Raw genomic sequence first — 18,303 nt, 5'->3', positions numbered from 1 at the left:
GTGCTCCGCAACGGGGGAGGCCACAACAGTGAGAGGCCCGCGTACCGCAAAAAAAAAAAAAAAAAAAAAAAAAAAAAAAAAAACATAGACTTACCGTATAACTCAGCAATTCTACTCCAAGGTAAATGCCCAAGAGAGCTGAAAACATGTCTATACAAAAACTTGTATATGAATGTTCATAATACTGTTATTTGTAATAACCAAAAAGTGGAAATAACCTAAATGTTCATCAACTTATGACTGGATAAACAAAATGTGGTATAGCCACATGATGGAGTATTACTCAGTCATAAAAAGTTAATGAAGTAGAAAGGAAATTCTGACAAATGCTATGACATGAATGACAAGGTTATTGAGGATACTATGCTAAGTGGAACAAACCAGTCAAGAAAGGACACTGTATGATTCAACTTATACGAGGTTCCTGAGGAGTCAAATTCATAGAGACAAAATACAATGGTGGTTGCAGAGGCTGGGAGAAGGAAAATGGGGAATTCCTGTTTTATGGGAATAGAGTTCAGTTTTATAAGATGAAGAGAATTCTGGAGATTGGTTGTAGAACCAATATAGATGTATTTAAAATATTGAAATGTACATTTAAAGATGGTTAAGGGAATTCCCTGGTGGTCCAGTGGTTAGGACTTGGTGCTTTTGCTGCCATGGGTCCAGGTTCAATTCCTGGTCGGGGAACTAAGAGCCCGAAAGCTGTGTGGTGCGGCACACCCGCCCCCCGCCCCCCGAAAAGGTTAAGATGGTAAATTTTATGTTATATGTATTTTCCCACAACAACAAAAAAAAGTAATGAAGTCTAATGATACATACTATGACATGGATGGCCTTGAAAACGTTATGCTAAGGGAAAGAAGCCAGACACAAAAGACCACATATTGTATGGTTCCATTTATATGAAGTTCCAGAATAGGCAAGCTAAAAGTAGATTAGTGGTTTTCTCAGGCTGGGGGGTCTGGGGGAAATGGGCAGTGACTGCTAATAGGTACATGGTTTCTTTTCAGGGTGGTGAGATGTTCCTAAAGTGAATGTAGTAATGGCTGCACAACTCTGGTAATGTACTGAAAATCACTGAATTTTTGAATGGGTGAATTGTATGGTATGTAAATTATATCTCAATAAAGCTGTTAAAAAATTAAGGTAAGAAGACTGAAAATGAATGAACTGCTTTTTTTTTTTTTTTTTTGCGGTACGCGGGCCTCTCACTGCCGTGGCCTCTCCCGGGTCCGGACACGCAGGCCCGTGGCCATGGCTCACGGGCCCAGCCACTCCGTGGCACGTGGGATCCTCCCGGGCCAGGGCACGAATCCGTGCCCCCTGCGTCGGCAGACGGACTCTCAACCACTGCGCCACCAGGGAAGCCCTGAACTGCTTCTTTTTAAAAATTATTGTTAGGTTCTGTGATCTAACAATATCTAGTTGACGACTGCTTTCCCTTAATGAACTGTAGGAACATAAGGCTGTGCTATGACAGAACAGGGGAGGAGTGCTATTCACGAACAGGAATACAGCTAACTCAATTGAAGAAGTGAGAAAAAATGTCTGCAGGCTTGAAAGAAAAAAAATAACCCAGCAGCAGATATTTTTAGAAGATACTTCAAAAAAAGTTGTAATAGGTCAAATACATTTCTAGAAAAACAAAGCAACTAAAAACCTTCAATACAAGGGGCTTGCAAAAGGTCTTTAAGGTTTTTCTCAAACTAAGTCCTGCATTGTTTAATCACTTTATAACTGCTTTTGATTTCTTGACAAGATAAGTTGGAAGTTCAAATGTGCATTTCAACTTGCTTCTCATCATTCTGTACTTGATCATGCTCTGGGACGTTAACACAGACAGTACCTGCAAAGATGTTTAAGAGTAGAATAGACTGTACCATAAAAATGACATTAAAAAGGACAGCAGTCTGCCTTAAACAGGAAGGAAACCCTGTCACATGGTACAGCATGGAAGAACCTTGAGGATATTATGCTAAGTGAAGCAAGCCAGTCATAAAAAGATAAATACTATATGATTCCACTTATATGAGGACCCTAGAGCAGTCAAATTTAGAGACAGAAAGTAGAATGGTGGTTGCCAGGGGCTGGGGAAGGGGGATGGGGAGTTAGTGTTTAATGGGTATAGAGTTTCAGTTTGTTCTGGAGATCTATTGTGCAACAATGTAAATATTCTGAACCATACACTTAAAGATGGTTACGATGGTAAATTTTAGGTTATGTATTTTTCACCATAATTTAAAAAGTTTAAAAAGGACAGTGTTGAGTTACAAGCCTTAATAAAAATTTCATTTTTATTGTATTAAGGTATGACTGACATGGAAAGAATTTTCAAATTTGATAAAGAAACTTGCTGGCTTGTGCTTATCTTTACTTTTTACTCCTGCTGGAGTATAATGAAAACAGATCACTTGGTTTAATTTTGTGATTATTTTTACTTCCTGGTTCCTGCCTGATTATGCAATGCTTTTGGTTACAAATAGAAAAAAAGGAAAGTTTATGTGCTAGTCTATTATTTTTGCCTCTATTATGGCATTACATTAAAGAGGACTGGACTGAGAAATATTTCTACTTATATAAGTTTTTATACAGATTTCTTTCTAAATAAATTGAAATTCTGGGGCCTTGGCCACTAAGTAAGGCATCTTCCCTAAGGTCTATGAGCTGATGCTACTTTACATTTCCAAGTGTATTCTTATTTTAACTGGTTTTACAATACACTAGCTTCCTTTTTCACCAAACTTAAAAGGTCACAGAATCTATCTTGAGTAATACACAAAATATTTCATAGGGCTTCCCTGGTGGCGCAGTGGTTGAGAGTGCGCCTGCCGGTGCAGGGGACATGGGTTCGTGCCCCGGTCTGGGAGGATCCCACGTGCCGCGGAGCGGCTGGGCCCGTGAGCCATGGCCGCTGGGCCTGCGTGTCCGGAGCCTGTGCTCCGCAGTGGGAGAGGCCACAGCAGTGAGAGGCCCACACACCTCAAAAAAAAAAAAAAAAAAATCATAGTTTTATTTTATCACATTAACTCTAAAATGTAACCACTGCTTGGAACTGTGACAATTTGATACAAGATAAGCCAAAAAGGACAGATGTTCATTACAATCATGTACAATGGGTCACTCTGAGAACAGCTACTAACTATTCCATACTTATACTATGTGCATTCCTGAGATACCGTCTCTGCTTTTAGACAATAATCATACATATGCATTTTTTCATACATATGCATTTCTAAGTGCGTTAAAGGCATGACAACATTCATTTTCTTTTTTTAAAAAATAAATTTATTTTATTTATTTTGACTGCCTTGGGTCTTCGTGGCTGTGCTTGGGCTTTCTCTAGTTCTGGTGAGCGGGGGCTACTCAACGCTGCAGTGCATGTGCTTCTCATTGCAGTGGCTTCTCCCGTTGCAGAGCACGGGCTCTAGGCGTGCGGGCCTCAACAGTTGTGGCACACGGGCCTAGCCCCTCCGTGGCACGTGGGATCCTCCCGGACCAGGGATCGAACCCGGGTCCCCTGCATTGTCAGGCGGACTCCCAACCACTGTGCCACCAGGGAAGTCCCAACATTCATTTTCTATAAACTTTATCCTAAGCCTGATGAGTGTTCTAGTATTAGATTTATATAACATACTTTTGAATAGTGAGAATGAAGAAGTGGTTAAGATGTCAAAGTCTCCAGGACATACTGGCGATTATTTCTAATTACAGAGCTATATTATATTTACTTTATTCTCTATCTGGTTAATCAAGATGATACCTGGGCAGTTGCGACAGTAAGCCCTACCTGAATGGTGACTGTAAGTAGCTCGGTAAAAATAATGAGAAGACAATCCGCTTGGAGAGGGCTCCCAGTCTTACCTACCACCTTCATACATAACCTTATTTGATCCTTTCAACAATTCTTTGAAGTTGTCAGAGAAAGAAACTGAGGTCCAAAGCAATTCAGTGATTTACTCAAGGTCACACTCTATTACTTTCATTCATTCATTATTCATTTAACTAGTATTAACTGATCAAAGTTGCTTATGTGCAATTAGGCACAGGAAATACAACTGTGAACAGAAACCAATTCCGCATTCCATGCTCTTACAGTCCAAAAGGAGAATCAGATAAGGATATGTATGATTACCATACAGGACTTGTGTCTTTAAATGTTAAGCATTTTACTGTTCCCCAGGTGTCTACTACACTTTCTGAAGGTTCTTACCCTGGCTCACCAATCTCATCTCCTGTTTTACGGGTGTGTGAGAGAGAACAATGATTATATATACACACATAAACATATATAATACAATATTTATATATATAATATATTCCTTTATAGACATATTTAAAGAAAATGTGTTTGTTCTTTAAGGTACAGGATTCCTCTATCTTCTATGCCATTAAGGGATTATAGAGCTCCTTCTCCTCCACTAAGAGACCTATTGGCTCCTAGGAAATCTCATCCAGTTTGAGCGCTGGTAGTGACAGGACAGTGTCAAGGAAAGAATGCTAATGATTTTTCCACTAGCTGATCCCAAAAGCTTGGCAGAGGGGAGCTCAGTCCACTGAATGTTTATATAGCACCTTGATTAAAAGAGCTCAAAGCAGTAGTCTAAGTAGCTGTATTATAACCTCATTTTGTAAACTGCATATTTTAAATACGAAAATAAGTCCCTTTATCAATAAGCTTTATTATTTATTAAAAATAACCATGAGGGACTTCCCTGGCGGTCCAGTGGTTAGGACTCCGCGCCTTCCACTGCAGGGGGCGCGGGTTCAATCCCAGGTCGGGGAACTAAGATCCCACATGCTGCTAGGCGCGGCCAAAAAAAAAAAAAAAAAAAAAATAACCATGAGATAAATTTCACAGAAAGAAGACTAGAAGTAAAATTGTAAATGGTGATAATCCCTGGGTGGTGGGATTACAGGTTATTTTAATTATCTTCTGTATTCAAAATTTCTACAATTAACATTATGGACTTCTCATTTAGAAAAAAAGTTACTTAAAAATTTAAAAAGAGGCCATAAAAACTCAACCTTACATAATTTTAAAAATACGAATTAAAATAATTCTTTAAATCTATCATATTGACAGAGATGTTATGAAGCTAATATACCTAGTGTAGGTAAGGGGACAGTAAACTAGGCACTGTCATTCATGACTGATGGGATTACAAATTGTCACCAGTTTTTTGCAGGGTCATTTGGCAATATCTATTGATCTAAAATATCTATCTAAAATTTTAAATGCACATACTTCTGAATCCAACAATTCTACTTCTAAGATTTTTTTTTCCTTGTAGATATACTCGCATAAGGGTGCAAAGATGTAAGCAGAAGGATGTTCAATACGGAATTTTTTTTTTTTTTTTTTTTTTTTTTTTTGCAGTACGCGGGCCTCTCACTGTTGTGGCCTCTCCCATTGCGGAGCACAGGCTCCAGACACACAGGCTCAGCGGCCATGGCTCACGGGCCCAGCCGCTCCGCGGCATGTGGGATCTTCCCGGACCGGGGCAGGAACCCATGTCCCCTGCATCGGCAGGCAGACTCTCAACCACTGTGCCACCAGGGAAGCCCCAGGAATTTGTTAATTAAACTGTACTACACCTATGTAGTGGACTATTCTGCAACTATTAAGAGTAGGATAGCTCTATATGTACATATGATTATAATTTACTGTTTAGTGCAAAAAGCAAGTTTCAGAATAGTGAATATAACCTTATCTGTATACAATTTTAAAAGGCTGTAAATACATATATGTGCCTGTGTATGCAATTAAAATGTCTGGAAGAATATTCTAAAACCTAACTGTGGACATACCTCTGAGAAGTGAGAAGACTGAGACAGGTGAGGGTTTATTTTTTTAAACTACTATTCTTTGATATTATCTGAATTTTGTTACACTGATCTTGTATTTTTATTTTTAACAGCTTTATTGGGACATAATTCACATAGCATACAATTCACCAATTTAAAGTGATTTAAATGTATGCACACATTCACTATTTTTTAGTATATTCACAGAGCTGTACAATCATCACCACGGTATTTTTTTAATGAAAAATATTTTGAAAAATGCTCTAAAAGTAAACTTACTAGTGGCAAGAGAATGTGTGTCTGAGATACAATAAAAGAAAATTTTGAAGAGTAAGGGAATGATACACATAAACAAGGAGAAAAAAATGATGGAGAGGGTCAGAGACAAAAAAAAAATAAAGATGTTAAATTGAGTTTTAACTAGGAACATATTAGATCTGCCTTCATTAAATCAACACATCTGGATTCTGTACCAACAAGATCAAGGTAAGATATTTAAGCATGATAAGAAAAAGAAAACAAAGAAACCCTTGATTTGATTGTACTGCAAATATTTGGACCAGATTCTATATAAATCTGCAGATAGCTGGATATGAATTTAGTTTAGAAAAATATATTTACTTTGTAGTTGCTAGAAATCTCTCGTCTTAGGAAGTTGACAGAGCGATACTACTTCTTAAGCTACAAATACTTACTGAACATCAACAATGCTCTGATGTGCTTAAGGATACCTGAGATGTCTGTAGCCTTATTATGATTTCAGGCAGCCTCTCTGCTAATGGATGGGGCTGTGTTCCTGTCTTGCTAGTTGTTTGGCATAGAGTGTCCAGCACTGTAGCTTGCTGGTCGTTGAGTGAAGCTGGGTCTTGGTGTTGAGATGGAGATCTCTGGGAGATTTTCGCCATTCGATATTACATGGAGCTGGGAGGTCTCTTGTGGGAATAAAGACACAGACCTACTAGAGCATGGACTTGAGGATATGGGGAGGGGGAAGGGTAAGCTGTGACAAAGTGAGAGAGTGGCATGGACATATATACACTACCAAACGAAAAACAGATAGCTAGTGGGAAGCAGCCACATAGCACAGGGAGATCAGCTAGGTGGTTTGTGACCACCTAGAGGGGTGGGATAGGGAGGGTGGGAGGGAGGGAGATGCAAGACGGAAGAGATATGGGAACATATGTATATGTATAACGGATTCACTTTGTTATAAAGCAGAAACTAACACGCCATTGTATAGCAATTATACTCCAATGAAGATGTTAAAAAAAAAAATACGTGAGAATAAGGAGAGCTGGGTAGAAAGAAAAAGGCTCCTGAAACATACTGACAAACTTAATAAGCACAAACCATGTAGGAATATTCTCTTTGGCTCAAAGTTTTGTATATGTTTTTAGAAGAAGGATGAGAAAACATACATTTGAAAGATAATATTTTATGAAAACATTCAGCAAAACTCACATTTAATCTCTGTATTACTTAAAATTACCTTCTCTCTGAGACTTTTCCCTCATTAAAATCTTGCTTGAGCACTACAGATCTTAGGAACACTTTGTAAAGTATCACCTTATTTCCTTTTTTTGTAACTTTAAAAAGCACAGTTCAAAAGTTGTGCAGTTAGAGGAATCTCTGGCACCAGGAAAAGCAAACTTCACCAATCATCCTATAAAATCAATTAGCTTGGGTACTACAAGCTCTTATATACTTAATTAGGGCCCTGTGGTGACTACAGCAATTGATCTGGTTCAACGTCAATAAAATAATGGAAATGTACACAGGATAGCCACACTCATGCAAAACCTGTTTTTATAAAGAAGTAAATATCAGATTAAAAATAAAAGTCACCAGTTTTGAATTAGGAAACTGCAAAGTAATGCTGGTGCAAAAAAAAAATTTTTTTTTTTTTTTTAAGGCCATGCTGTGCAGTGGCTTGCAGGATCTTAGTTCCCCAACCCGTGCCCTCAGCAGTGAAAGCACGGAATCCTAACCACTGGACCATCAGGGAATTCCCGCTGGTGCAATAATTTATAACAATTAAAAATTTAAGATCAATCTGTTATCTGATGGGATGGATCACCTTTAAAAGTAGCTTAAGTGGTAATAGTTGCAAAAATCACTCACCATGTGGCTAACAGTTGACATAATACTTGATTCAAAATCAAGCAACAAGGAGTCCTCGAGAACAAGCTATCCTTTGAAGTATTATAATATGTTGTGTTTCCCTATTTCTACATGTGCATGTAAGCGTGTGCACGTGTGTTAACACAACATTTTATTGGGAATTAATGAATTGCGCATGCTGGAGACTATTGCTAACAACATAATCATCTCCATAAATGCTCTGATTGACTGTAACATCTTAGGAAACCATATGAAAATAGAAAACGTTACTATCCCCGGTAATATGCCATGTAGGACAATGATCAGTTGTTATTATTTGCTTAAAAGTAAAATTGCTTTATCAGAAAGGTTACCTAAGTCTTGTCCTGTGACTGTGACAACAAATTAAAAATGGAACTGCTTAAACCTCCAAAATATGCAAAACGGTAACTGAAAGAATATCGCTTTAATGACAGTTAAAACCATCCATCTCCATGGGCTAAATGTAGATACATTTGGAAGCTAACCTTGGCTTTCAGGCTTGAGGTTAGACTAGTAGGGCTTCTATTGTCATCTGGACAGGTGGCAATAACCTTAGACGGGGATGTCAGAGCCTCCAAAGTCTTCTTTTAGATCTTACATCAAGCTACAATGAACCCTGGCTTCCGAACAAATTCTGAATGCCAAAAAGCAAAGGTGAAGGGTTAACTGCTCGTTATTTTTTATTTCTTATATGCTGAAATATTTTAAAAAGCAAGGACAGCTCAATTTAGATTATAAAAAGGCACTCTGATGAAAAGCAAATGTGTTCCTGTATTTTGAAGTAGATGGTTAGAAAGCTAATATAGAGCTTGTGGTCTAAATATATCATTCTTTTAGAGGCAGAACATATTGCTGGGGGAAAAAATCCTCTATCATACGACTTATGGCATATAGTAACTAAAATGTTTTTCCATTTGTTGAATTTTCAATGTTGGAGAATATTATTCAGTAGACCCAGAGAGAAGTCCTAAATTGGAAAAGCAGCTGAGTCCAAGGTCATCTCTCTTGTTTCCAAATATATCTTGAAACAAATGCAAGAAGGGCACTTTGCTGAGTGTTATCTGGACATATATAGTTTCAATCAAATTCTTCAAGAAGTGTCAGAATAAAAGTTGAACATTTGTTTGACACTGCCAAGTCACTAGCAAGTGGGTCTCTTCAAGGGCTGAGGCTTTCCTCAGCGACTTGGCAATTATTACAACATAAAAGAGTTCTTTCTCCTACTCTCAAGAAAAAGAAATCAAGCACTGTTAAACACCAGCTCTGAATTTTTTCCTCACATTTTTGGATATATAGGAAATCATATAAACTTATAAAATGTCTCCCAACAAAAATATAACTTTAAAATATTTTTTTCTCACCTAAACTCCTTTGAATTAGCAAATCTTTTCCATATATCTGAAAATGTGACATGAAACAAAAACGTGATTGTATAGATGAGATGATAGAGAGTTGTACACTGAATCAAAGAATAAAATGTTGAATCTCTGAGTTAGTGTAAAAAATATTCCTCCAAAGACAATGAAACAAATAACTGGCTTATTGCCTATACTGCTCTCCTTTGTCATAAAAAACAAATCAAACGTAGTCCATGATAGCAGTCTCTCTTGGAGATGATTAATTTGTGATTCTCTACAATGTATGAATCTCTCATTTCATCAAAGGTCCAAAAGGAAGCAGGGATATTAAGAACAATGCCAACAACTGTACCAACTCAAAACCTTCAGCAATTTGGTTTCCAACTCCTTTTCCAGCTTCAACTCTCTTACTCTCTCCAGCCTTGTCTGGCTTGTACCTCAGGGCATCCCTTTCTTGGGGCTTCCTCTTCCCCATGGAACTCTTGTTCCCTTCCTAAGCCAAATTCTACCCATGCTTCCAGAATGGTTGAAACTTGTACTATCTCCTTCTCTAGTGTGCCTAGACTGTTCCAGCCCACGGTGTTTTTTTTTTTCCTTTGAATTCCCATAGGACTATTAACTCTTGATCCCATTCCAAAAAGTTAAATTGAAACTTTTAGAGACCCTAAACTCTAAAAAGAGTGTAAGGAAGTCTGAGTTCTGATTTTTCTAATGAAAACTTCTTTTTTTAAAAAATTTATTTATTTTTTTATTTTTGGCTGTGTTGGGTCTTCGTTGCTGTATGTGGGCTTTTCTCTAGTTGTGGCGAGCGGGGGCTACTCTTCGTTGCGGTGCACAGGCTTCTCATTGTGGTGGCTTCTCTTGTTGTGGAGCACAGGCTCTAGTAGTGGGCTTCAGTAGTTGTGGCACGTGGGCTCAGTAGTTGTGGCTCGCGGGCTCTAGAGCGCAGGCTCAGTAGTTGTGGCTCACGGGCTTAGTTGCTCTGCGGCATGTGGGATCTTCCCGGACCAGGGCTCGAACCCGTGCCCCCTGCATTGGCGGGCGGATTCTTAACCACTGCGCCACCAGGGAAGCCCTGAAAACTTCTCTGGTTTCTGATATATCAAATATCAGGGTACATCTGTTTGCCTACTGGATAATCCAGTGCTGTAAACTCCTTTGATTACTGGTTCCTATCCAAATTTTACTCATCTTTCCAAGCCCAGGTCGTTCCTCCCTCTTTGATGAAGCCTCCTGGACTCCCCTTTGATCTTTTAGTCTTCCCTAGATCTCTGTTTTTGTTTTTTGTTTTTTTTTTTTTTTGGCGGTATGCGGGCCTCTCACTGTTGCGGCCTCCCCCGTTGCGGAGCACAGGCTCCGGACGCGCAGGCTCCGGACGCGCAGGCTCAGCGGCCATGGCTCACGGGCCCAGCCGCTCCGCGGCATATGGGATCCTCCCAGACCGGGGCACGAACCCGTATCCCCTGCATCGGCAGGCGGACTCTCAACCACTTGCGCCACCAGGGAGGCCCAGATCTCTGTTTTGATTGAACTTTGATAGCACACAAAATTTAGCACTTGGTTATTAGGATTAGATATATTTGCTGTTGTTTAATGTATTGTTGTTACTCCTGTTAATGACAGGGGCCATGTCTTATACTTTACTATACCTTTTCATAGAGTCCAGCTGAATGCCCAGCATATCAAATTACAGAGCACAAGAGCTTAGCACATAATAGGAACTCCTTACCATGGCCGCATGCAACTGGGTAACTTACTGAGCCATTCTAGACTTGTCATTTCCTGAAAATGCCATGTCCTTAAATGCCTTTATGTCTTCCACTTTTCTTATACGTATCAAAATCTTAACTCATTCTTACAAATCTAGCTCAAGTCCCACCTCTTCCATTAATCCTTCCTCAAACCCCCCTGTTAGAATTAATTGCTTCTTCCTCTGAGCTCCTTGTTCTATAGATAAAAAAACTTTTCTTTTTGCTGCCTAATATTAGAGTTTTCTAGGCTGTAAGCTCTTTGAGAGCAAAAACCAGGTCGTGTTCACTTTCTATTTTAGCACTTAGCACAGTGTCAGGCACACAGAAGATACTCAATAAATATTTGCATAGAAGTAAATGAATGAACTTACAAATTCATTCTCCAATTAATCAAGTAATATCTTGCTAATTTCTTTGGTTTAGCCTTGGCATTTTCAAAGATGAAGGCAAGAAATGTCCATAAAACTATTCAGTGGATTCTGGATTTGACCAAATTAAATAAATTTTGTGGTTTTGCTTAATATTTTATTGTATTTCGATCTTTAAGTTTCATTGCAGCATTGTTCATAAAGCAAAAAACTGGAATCAATCTAAATGTCCAGCAACAGGAGACACATGATTTTAAGACTTTCACAGAGAAAGTTTTAAATTATAACCTATAAAGCTTCTATTTGCTCTGTATCTAAAACTACTGCTTCTTTTATGTATTTACTTGACAATCATTTTTACTGTAATTCCCTCATCTGGTTGGTAGAACTTATTTTTAATCATTTAGTAAATTAGTAAAGTTTGTTCTTCAGGTACAGTAAGCAAATACATTTTAAAAAAAGCATTATAAGAAGCAATAAAGGGCTTCCCTGGTGGCGCAGTGGTTGAGAGTCTGCCTGCCAATGCAGGGGACACGGGTTCTTGCCCCAATCCGGGAAGATCCCACATGCCGCGGAGAGGCTGGGCCCGTGAGCCATGGCCGCTGAGCCTGCGTGTCCGGAGCCTGTGCTCCACAACGGGAGAGGCCACAACAGTGAGAGGCCCGCGTACCGCAAAAAAAAAAAAAAAAAGAAGCAATAAAAATAGGGACTTCCCTGGTGATTCAGTGGTTAAGAATCCACCTTCCAATGCAGGGAAAGCAGGTTCGATCCCTGGTCGGGGACTAAGATCCCACATGCAGGGCGGCAACTAAGCCCTTGTGCCACAACTAGAAAGAAGCCCGTGCGCCACAACAAACGATCCTGCATGCCACAACTAAGACCTGATGCAGCCAAAAAAAAAATAATAATAGTAAATAAATATTAAAAAAAGCAATAAAAATAATTTCACACATATTATAGTTTATAAATGGACATTAACCTTTATGGGTATATACAGCCAGTATATTCATGGGTCACACTGCAGGACAACACTGTAGTTAACAGCACAGGTCTTGGACTCTGGCTCTGCCAGTTATTAGCTGTGTAATACTGTGAAAGCCTTTCTGTGCCTTAGTTTCGTCATCTATAAAATGAGAATAATGGTATCTCAGGATTATTTTGAGATTTACATTGATTCATACACATAAAGCACTTAGGACAGTGTCTGGTACACACCAAGTGCTTAATAATGGGTTAGCTGTTAGCATCGTCATCATCATGATTATGATTATTATGATTACAGAGCTTCAGATTACAGGGAATAAAATTTGTTCAATCTCGCTTTGCTGTTGAAAATAATTTCTCTTCCTCTGTATGTCTGCTTCGTTTCTAGAACCAATAAACCAATCAGGCTGTGCTCTTTAACAATGGAGCAGGCTCCCTTGTGAGGAGTGAGCTGCATTGCGGTTACTCTACCCAGGCTGGAAAGTGATTTGCTGCAAGCGTTAACGTCCTGATTTCTGCACTGTAGAGAGGCTGAAAGAGGTCCCTCAAAGGTCCCAATCTAATAAATGACTACATGACTCATTCTGAGGTTCCTTTCAAGCTCCAAAACTCTACGCCTATTTACCAGCTTCTCACAGGCAGTGTTAAGCAGCAGTCTTGCCAGGAACCTGCCATTAACACTCTGAACTGAGGCGGAAACAAATACTTTCACTGAAAAGCAGAAATCTTTAATTTCCTTCTGTGTTCTGAACAGTGAATTTTGTGTTCTGAAACCAAATTTGGTGACTCAAGTCTCTTAGCAATTCTAGAAAGGAAATTGTGAAATTATCGGTGTTTGCTGAGAAAGTACTTACAGTTTGCCAAAAGAGGGAGCATGGGAGCAGAAAGCATGTTTGTCCAAGTCTCTAAAAAAATACTTGTTTGGATTCTGTGCTTTAGTTTTTGACTTCTTTTGCAAGGATGGGATGAGACTAAATGACAGTTACAGACAATATTCTCTTTTTAAGATTGTCTTCAGACAGAAGGGTCAAAGATTGAAAATATACACATAACTTTAAACGATCCCTCTCCATCCTCCCCAGACAAAAGTCACCTCATGCCTGGCTGCCACACATCAAATAGCTCTAATTAAACTGCTCTCGTTAAAAGGAAAGGGAGGAGGAGCTCAGGCTAGCAGCTTCTCCTGAGTAGGGAAACAATTACATATTTAATAAAAGTACAACTTTATTTCTCTCCTGGCTGCCATGGATTGTTTAAAAAAGAAGGATTCATTGTATATATAAGCTAGATCTCACCTTTACTACAACAATGGAGAAGTTATTGATATAACCAAGTTTAAGGAAAGTTAATCATCAGGGTGGTGCTAACTTACTCACTCCCTAGGGCTAAACACTCCTTCTTGCCAAGAGGAATGATATAAGTGCCTAGCACCCTTTGTAGAAACAAGTCTTTGACTCACACTTATTAGTCACTAATGTTGGGTGAATGCCTGTGTAAGACAAGGAGGTTTCTATAAGACTAAGACACACGTCTCCATAAGAAGTCATTTTTCAATACAAATTTGATTTTTGCCTTTGTAAAGGCAGCTTTAGCGAGTTACCCATTTGTGCATATTTTCAAATTCAATTCAGAAGAATTCTGCAAATTTATATATTTTTAGTTTGAGCAACATATTCAGTCTCTTCCTTTACTCAAATTACCAAAAAGTTCTTTGTATTACGTTAGCCTAAAAACTTAAGAGACACACTTGGAAAATTCACAGAGCTTAAAATTTTCCCAAAAAATTATATATGTTATATAAACTAATTATTTGATAGTTTAATGAAATGGTTTCTTTTATTACTGCTGTCTGCTGCATTAAAGCAAAATGATAGAAAATATTAATCTAAAGAAGAAAGTTAAATGTTCTACAGTTTCCTGAGGTCTGGTTTAATTTCCATATGCCTTTGAACAATGTTCTAAGACAATTCTGCTACACCTTCTGGACCGGGAAAATACATGATCTTGGATTCAGTTATTAATAGATTTATAACAGAAAAGACATTATCCTATTATAAGATTCTTCTTAAAGGACAACCTTTAAAGTTGGATTACTTCTTTAATTAATACAGGAAGCAAGATAAGGAGTGGCCTTTTGAAATTTACAGTTTAAATAGTCAGCCCCATGCAACAGCTGACAATACTGGGTCCTAGGAGGAGAAGATCTGTGAATGCAGAAGCAGATTTCACAGGCTACATTTTTTTCCTTTATTTGGGCCATCATGTGGAAGACAGATTATTTTCCAAAATGATTAAGTACTCTCATCAATTAGCCAGCTAGAGTATCAATCCTGAAGGAAAAATGTAATAAATTCTTCTTCTGTAAGTGCCAGCTGTCAAAAACTGTCAGTTAGTCAAAGCTTTTTAATGTTCCAATCAAACCATAAAATGAGTGGAAAGTCACTGTATAAAACCCATTAAGCTGTGTTACTAAATGTCCAATGTTACATAAAAACTATAAATAACTTTGTACTTTTAGGGCTTTTTTTTTTTTCAATTTGCTTTTCTTAAAATAATAATGATGTTCGGCTTCAGTTAATAAGGTAATTTTGGAGCTGCCTTAGAGTTTAATCCACATACTCTTTCTGTGTGGAATAAAGAAGGCAAGCAATAATCAAATCAGAATTATAAGCATTCCTTGGAGTATCTGTCGCTAACAATTTTAAAAATTAAGAGAAGAGCATCAAAGACAGTGAAGGCTGAAAAAACTAATCATTAGGCTTAATAATCTTACAAATTGACATAACTTTGGGGACTAAAATGCTGTTTCTGGGAAGGACATCTAGTCTTTTTCAAATATTTGCAAAGGAATTCATACTCTGGCTAAAGGAATATCACTTACTACTGGCTTAAAAATTAACAAGGCAGTAGCCAACACTGAACAAATATATTTACCTCAGTGTTCAAAAACTGATTATTGAGTTAATAAGGGTTTGCTTCCACACAGTGAACATAGCCTTTCCTCTTTTAGTACATCGTTGATCTAATAGTTGATCTACGGGCACAAATGAGAATGCTGGTAACGGATATTTGACCAAATAAGTAGCTAAAGTAAGCTGAGGACCAGATTCAAACCACTTAATAACATTGAAATGCTTCTTTTTTTCTTAAGATATGTTAAAAGAACTTTGTTTCTATACTTTCCTGGTAAATTCTTCCATACTCCAATGGATCCCATCTCTTCCAGTAATAGATCATAGAATTATGAATAATTTCCATGCTAATAAGATTCTCTGATTACCAAGAAAGACACTTTCTAACAAAAATCAAGAGTAGAACACATGTGGGAACAAAGACACCCAAAGCCATTAATCCAGTTTGTATACTTTGCACAGGGTAGAAACAACTTTCTTCATTAAAATGTTTTTGTTTTGTTTCCTCCAGGATAGCTAAAAAGAAAGAACCCAAGATGGACATGCTAACAATTTGAAATTTGAGTTTTCAAATCTAAAAGAAATTTTGAAAAGTAAATTGAAACTGAAATGAAGTAAAGGGTGGCATATGAATTTAGTATCTTTCTTTAAGGGAAAACCAAAAAAATCTTCAAATACCTTGTCCAGATGAAGCAGAGACTTGAGGCACTTCGACAATTTTTTATATTTAAAATAATAGTCCCCCAAACCTCAATACTATATTAGAATTTTGGTGAAAATAAGTAATAATCCTTAAATTTAACACAGTGCTATAACATGAATACTTACTTAAAAAAGAATAAAAATTTACACTATATAAGTTTTAAATAAATAGCCATGATATGTGCACCAAGTTTTATTTGCCTTTAAACAATACAAATAGAACAAATATGTTATTCAAAATAATAAACCTTCTTGAATTTTACAGAAGAAAAAGAAACTGAAGTGAAACTGTAGGAATTGCTGAACTTCAGATAAATGTTTCTTCAAAACAAGAGATATTAATTCCTAAAAGATTCCTCTAAAGTTAAAAAAAGATTAAGAAAAACATTAAGCCACTGGGTTATTATGTTAAAAAAAACCTACATGTTTCTTAATGGACATATGTTTACATTTACAGATAGTAAACTCAGTCTCCTGTCTCATAAAACACAGAAGACACCACTATGTCTAAACTAAGCAAAAAAATAAAAGCCTCTTTGTCGTATTAAAAAACTTTTAAAACCTAAATCTACCTTAACATTATTTTCCAAGAAAACTTAATAGGGAATGGCTAATCTGAAAGCAAAATGTTATACAAATCATTTTCAAGAAAGGGAATACACCATGGGATTATGCTTATAGCTAGCAGTATCAGCTAAAACCCCAAACAATGACACATGAACTCAGAGTATCAGCCGGTCCTCTCCTCCCTCCTGAATTACCTGACCAATGGAAGTTTGGCTTTGTTGTTTCAGAAAGCACTGTTTCTTACATTCCATCAACTGTTCAAAATCACGCCACATTTTCACTTGTTTCATATTTGGACCATGACTTTCTCGTACAGCTTTTTGTTTTTCCCGGAGTTTCTATTGTTAAAAAAAAATCAAGAATAATTAAATCTCATATAGGGATTTACTTCTATTGTTCTAATCAGAAGAATATGGTATGCTTTGTACATCTGATGAATAATAGCTAAGCCAGGTTCTCCTATGATAGATGAAAATGAAGATGATAAAAGTTAACTAAATTTATGATAGACCTAGGACAACCTGAAATTAAAAAGAACAGAAAAATGTAAAAGAAAGGAAGGGGAAAAAATAAAGGGAATCTGGAAAGTGGAGCAGTAACATAGTATATAAAAATATGCAGATTTTGGAAGTCAGAAGACTTGAGTTCCAACTCTGGCTCTGTCACTAGCTGCAAGGAAGACAATTTCTCTGGACTGCAGTTTTCTCAATTGTTAATTAAGGCTAATAATAGGGGTAATTATAAAAGTATCTGCTTTATAAGATTATTTTTTCCATATGACAATAGATATGGAAAAAATTATAAACTACCATGTGTTATACATGTTATTATTATTAAATACTGTATTCTTTCCTGAATCAGTATGCTCTAAGGGTATGCTCTATACCCAAATAAATCAAATTGTATGTAAATATTCCTCAGGGAGAAGGTCTAGTGATATTCTAAAAAGGCCCAAATCCTTATCAGAATTGTTTACTACCAGACTATACAGTTCCACCTGCCAAAATTGTTCTACTTACTGTCTCTAAAATTATAAATAGGAATAAGAAAATTTTTCAATACATTGCAAAACTATCCTTTGGTTCTGTATTATGGCAAATTGAGGAGAGTGACAAAGAAAGGGAGGCACAAAGTCAGAGACAATGAGAGGAAAGAAAAGAAGGAAGGAAAGAAGAGAAAAACAGAGATGATAGTACACACATAAGGAAACAGTGCGAAATACATACACTGACACAGAGTGTGAGAAATCACAAAGAAGGGCAGAAAAACAAGCAAAGACACAGAAACAGATTACACAGGATCATCTCCATCTTTTCCTCTTTTAGTATACACGGTTGATCTAACAGGTGACCTAAGCACACAAGTGAAAAGGCTGGTCATTGGTACTTGCCCAAGTAAGAGGCTAAACTAAACTGAGGCCAGGTTCAAAACGCTTACTAAAGACTGCCCTCTCCACCTATGGTTAATGAAAAGCAAAGTTAACAGCACATAGCAACAGGAAACAAAACAGAATTAAGAAAATATAATTTAAACATAACCAGCAAATTTTTGACACAATGCCTGGCATGTAAATACATCTATTTAAGTCTATGTTACAAATAAAGTATCTTACAACAAATATTTTTATCCTCATAAACGAAAACAAAAGTAGTAAGTCAGATCAAGAGTTTTAAGAGTACTAAGAGTACTTTAAGATTAAGGTACTACTTAA

General features: G+C 37.3%; 1 protein-coding gene and 1 non-coding gene across 5 annotated transcripts in view; one reads left to right on the top strand and one right to left on the bottom strand.

Moving 5' to 3' along the window:
• Positions 1–617: 617 nt before the first annotated feature.
• Positions 618–690, top strand: TRNAK-UUU (transfer RNA lysine (anticodon UUU)). The gene has a single exon. It is a non-coding gene; the product is annotated as a tRNA-Lys (tRNA).
• Positions 691–16,376: 15,686 nt separating this feature from the next.
• The window catches only part of IFT81 (intraflagellar transport 81), an 87,247-nt gene continuing 85,320 nt past the window's right edge, over positions 16,377–18,303 (bottom strand). For all 4 annotated transcript variants that reach the window (XM_060118624.1, XM_060118628.1, XM_060118627.1 and 1 more), the window contains one exon: positions 16,377–16,930. In XM_060118624.1, coding sequence (XP_059974607.1) covers positions 16,748–16,930 — 183 coding nt within the window. In that variant the 3' untranslated portion in view covers positions 16,377–16,747. The remainder of the gene's footprint in view (positions 16,931–18,303) is intronic.

This window comes from Mesoplodon densirostris, chromosome 15 (assembly GCF_025265405.1).
Source record: "Mesoplodon densirostris isolate mMesDen1 chromosome 15, mMesDen1 primary haplotype, whole genome shotgun sequence".
Lineage (NCBI taxonomy): Eukaryota > Metazoa > Chordata > Mammalia > Artiodactyla > Ziphiidae > Mesoplodon > Mesoplodon densirostris.
Note: the sequence above shows the minus strand (reverse complement) of the source record. Positions and strands in the feature narration are given on the sequence as shown.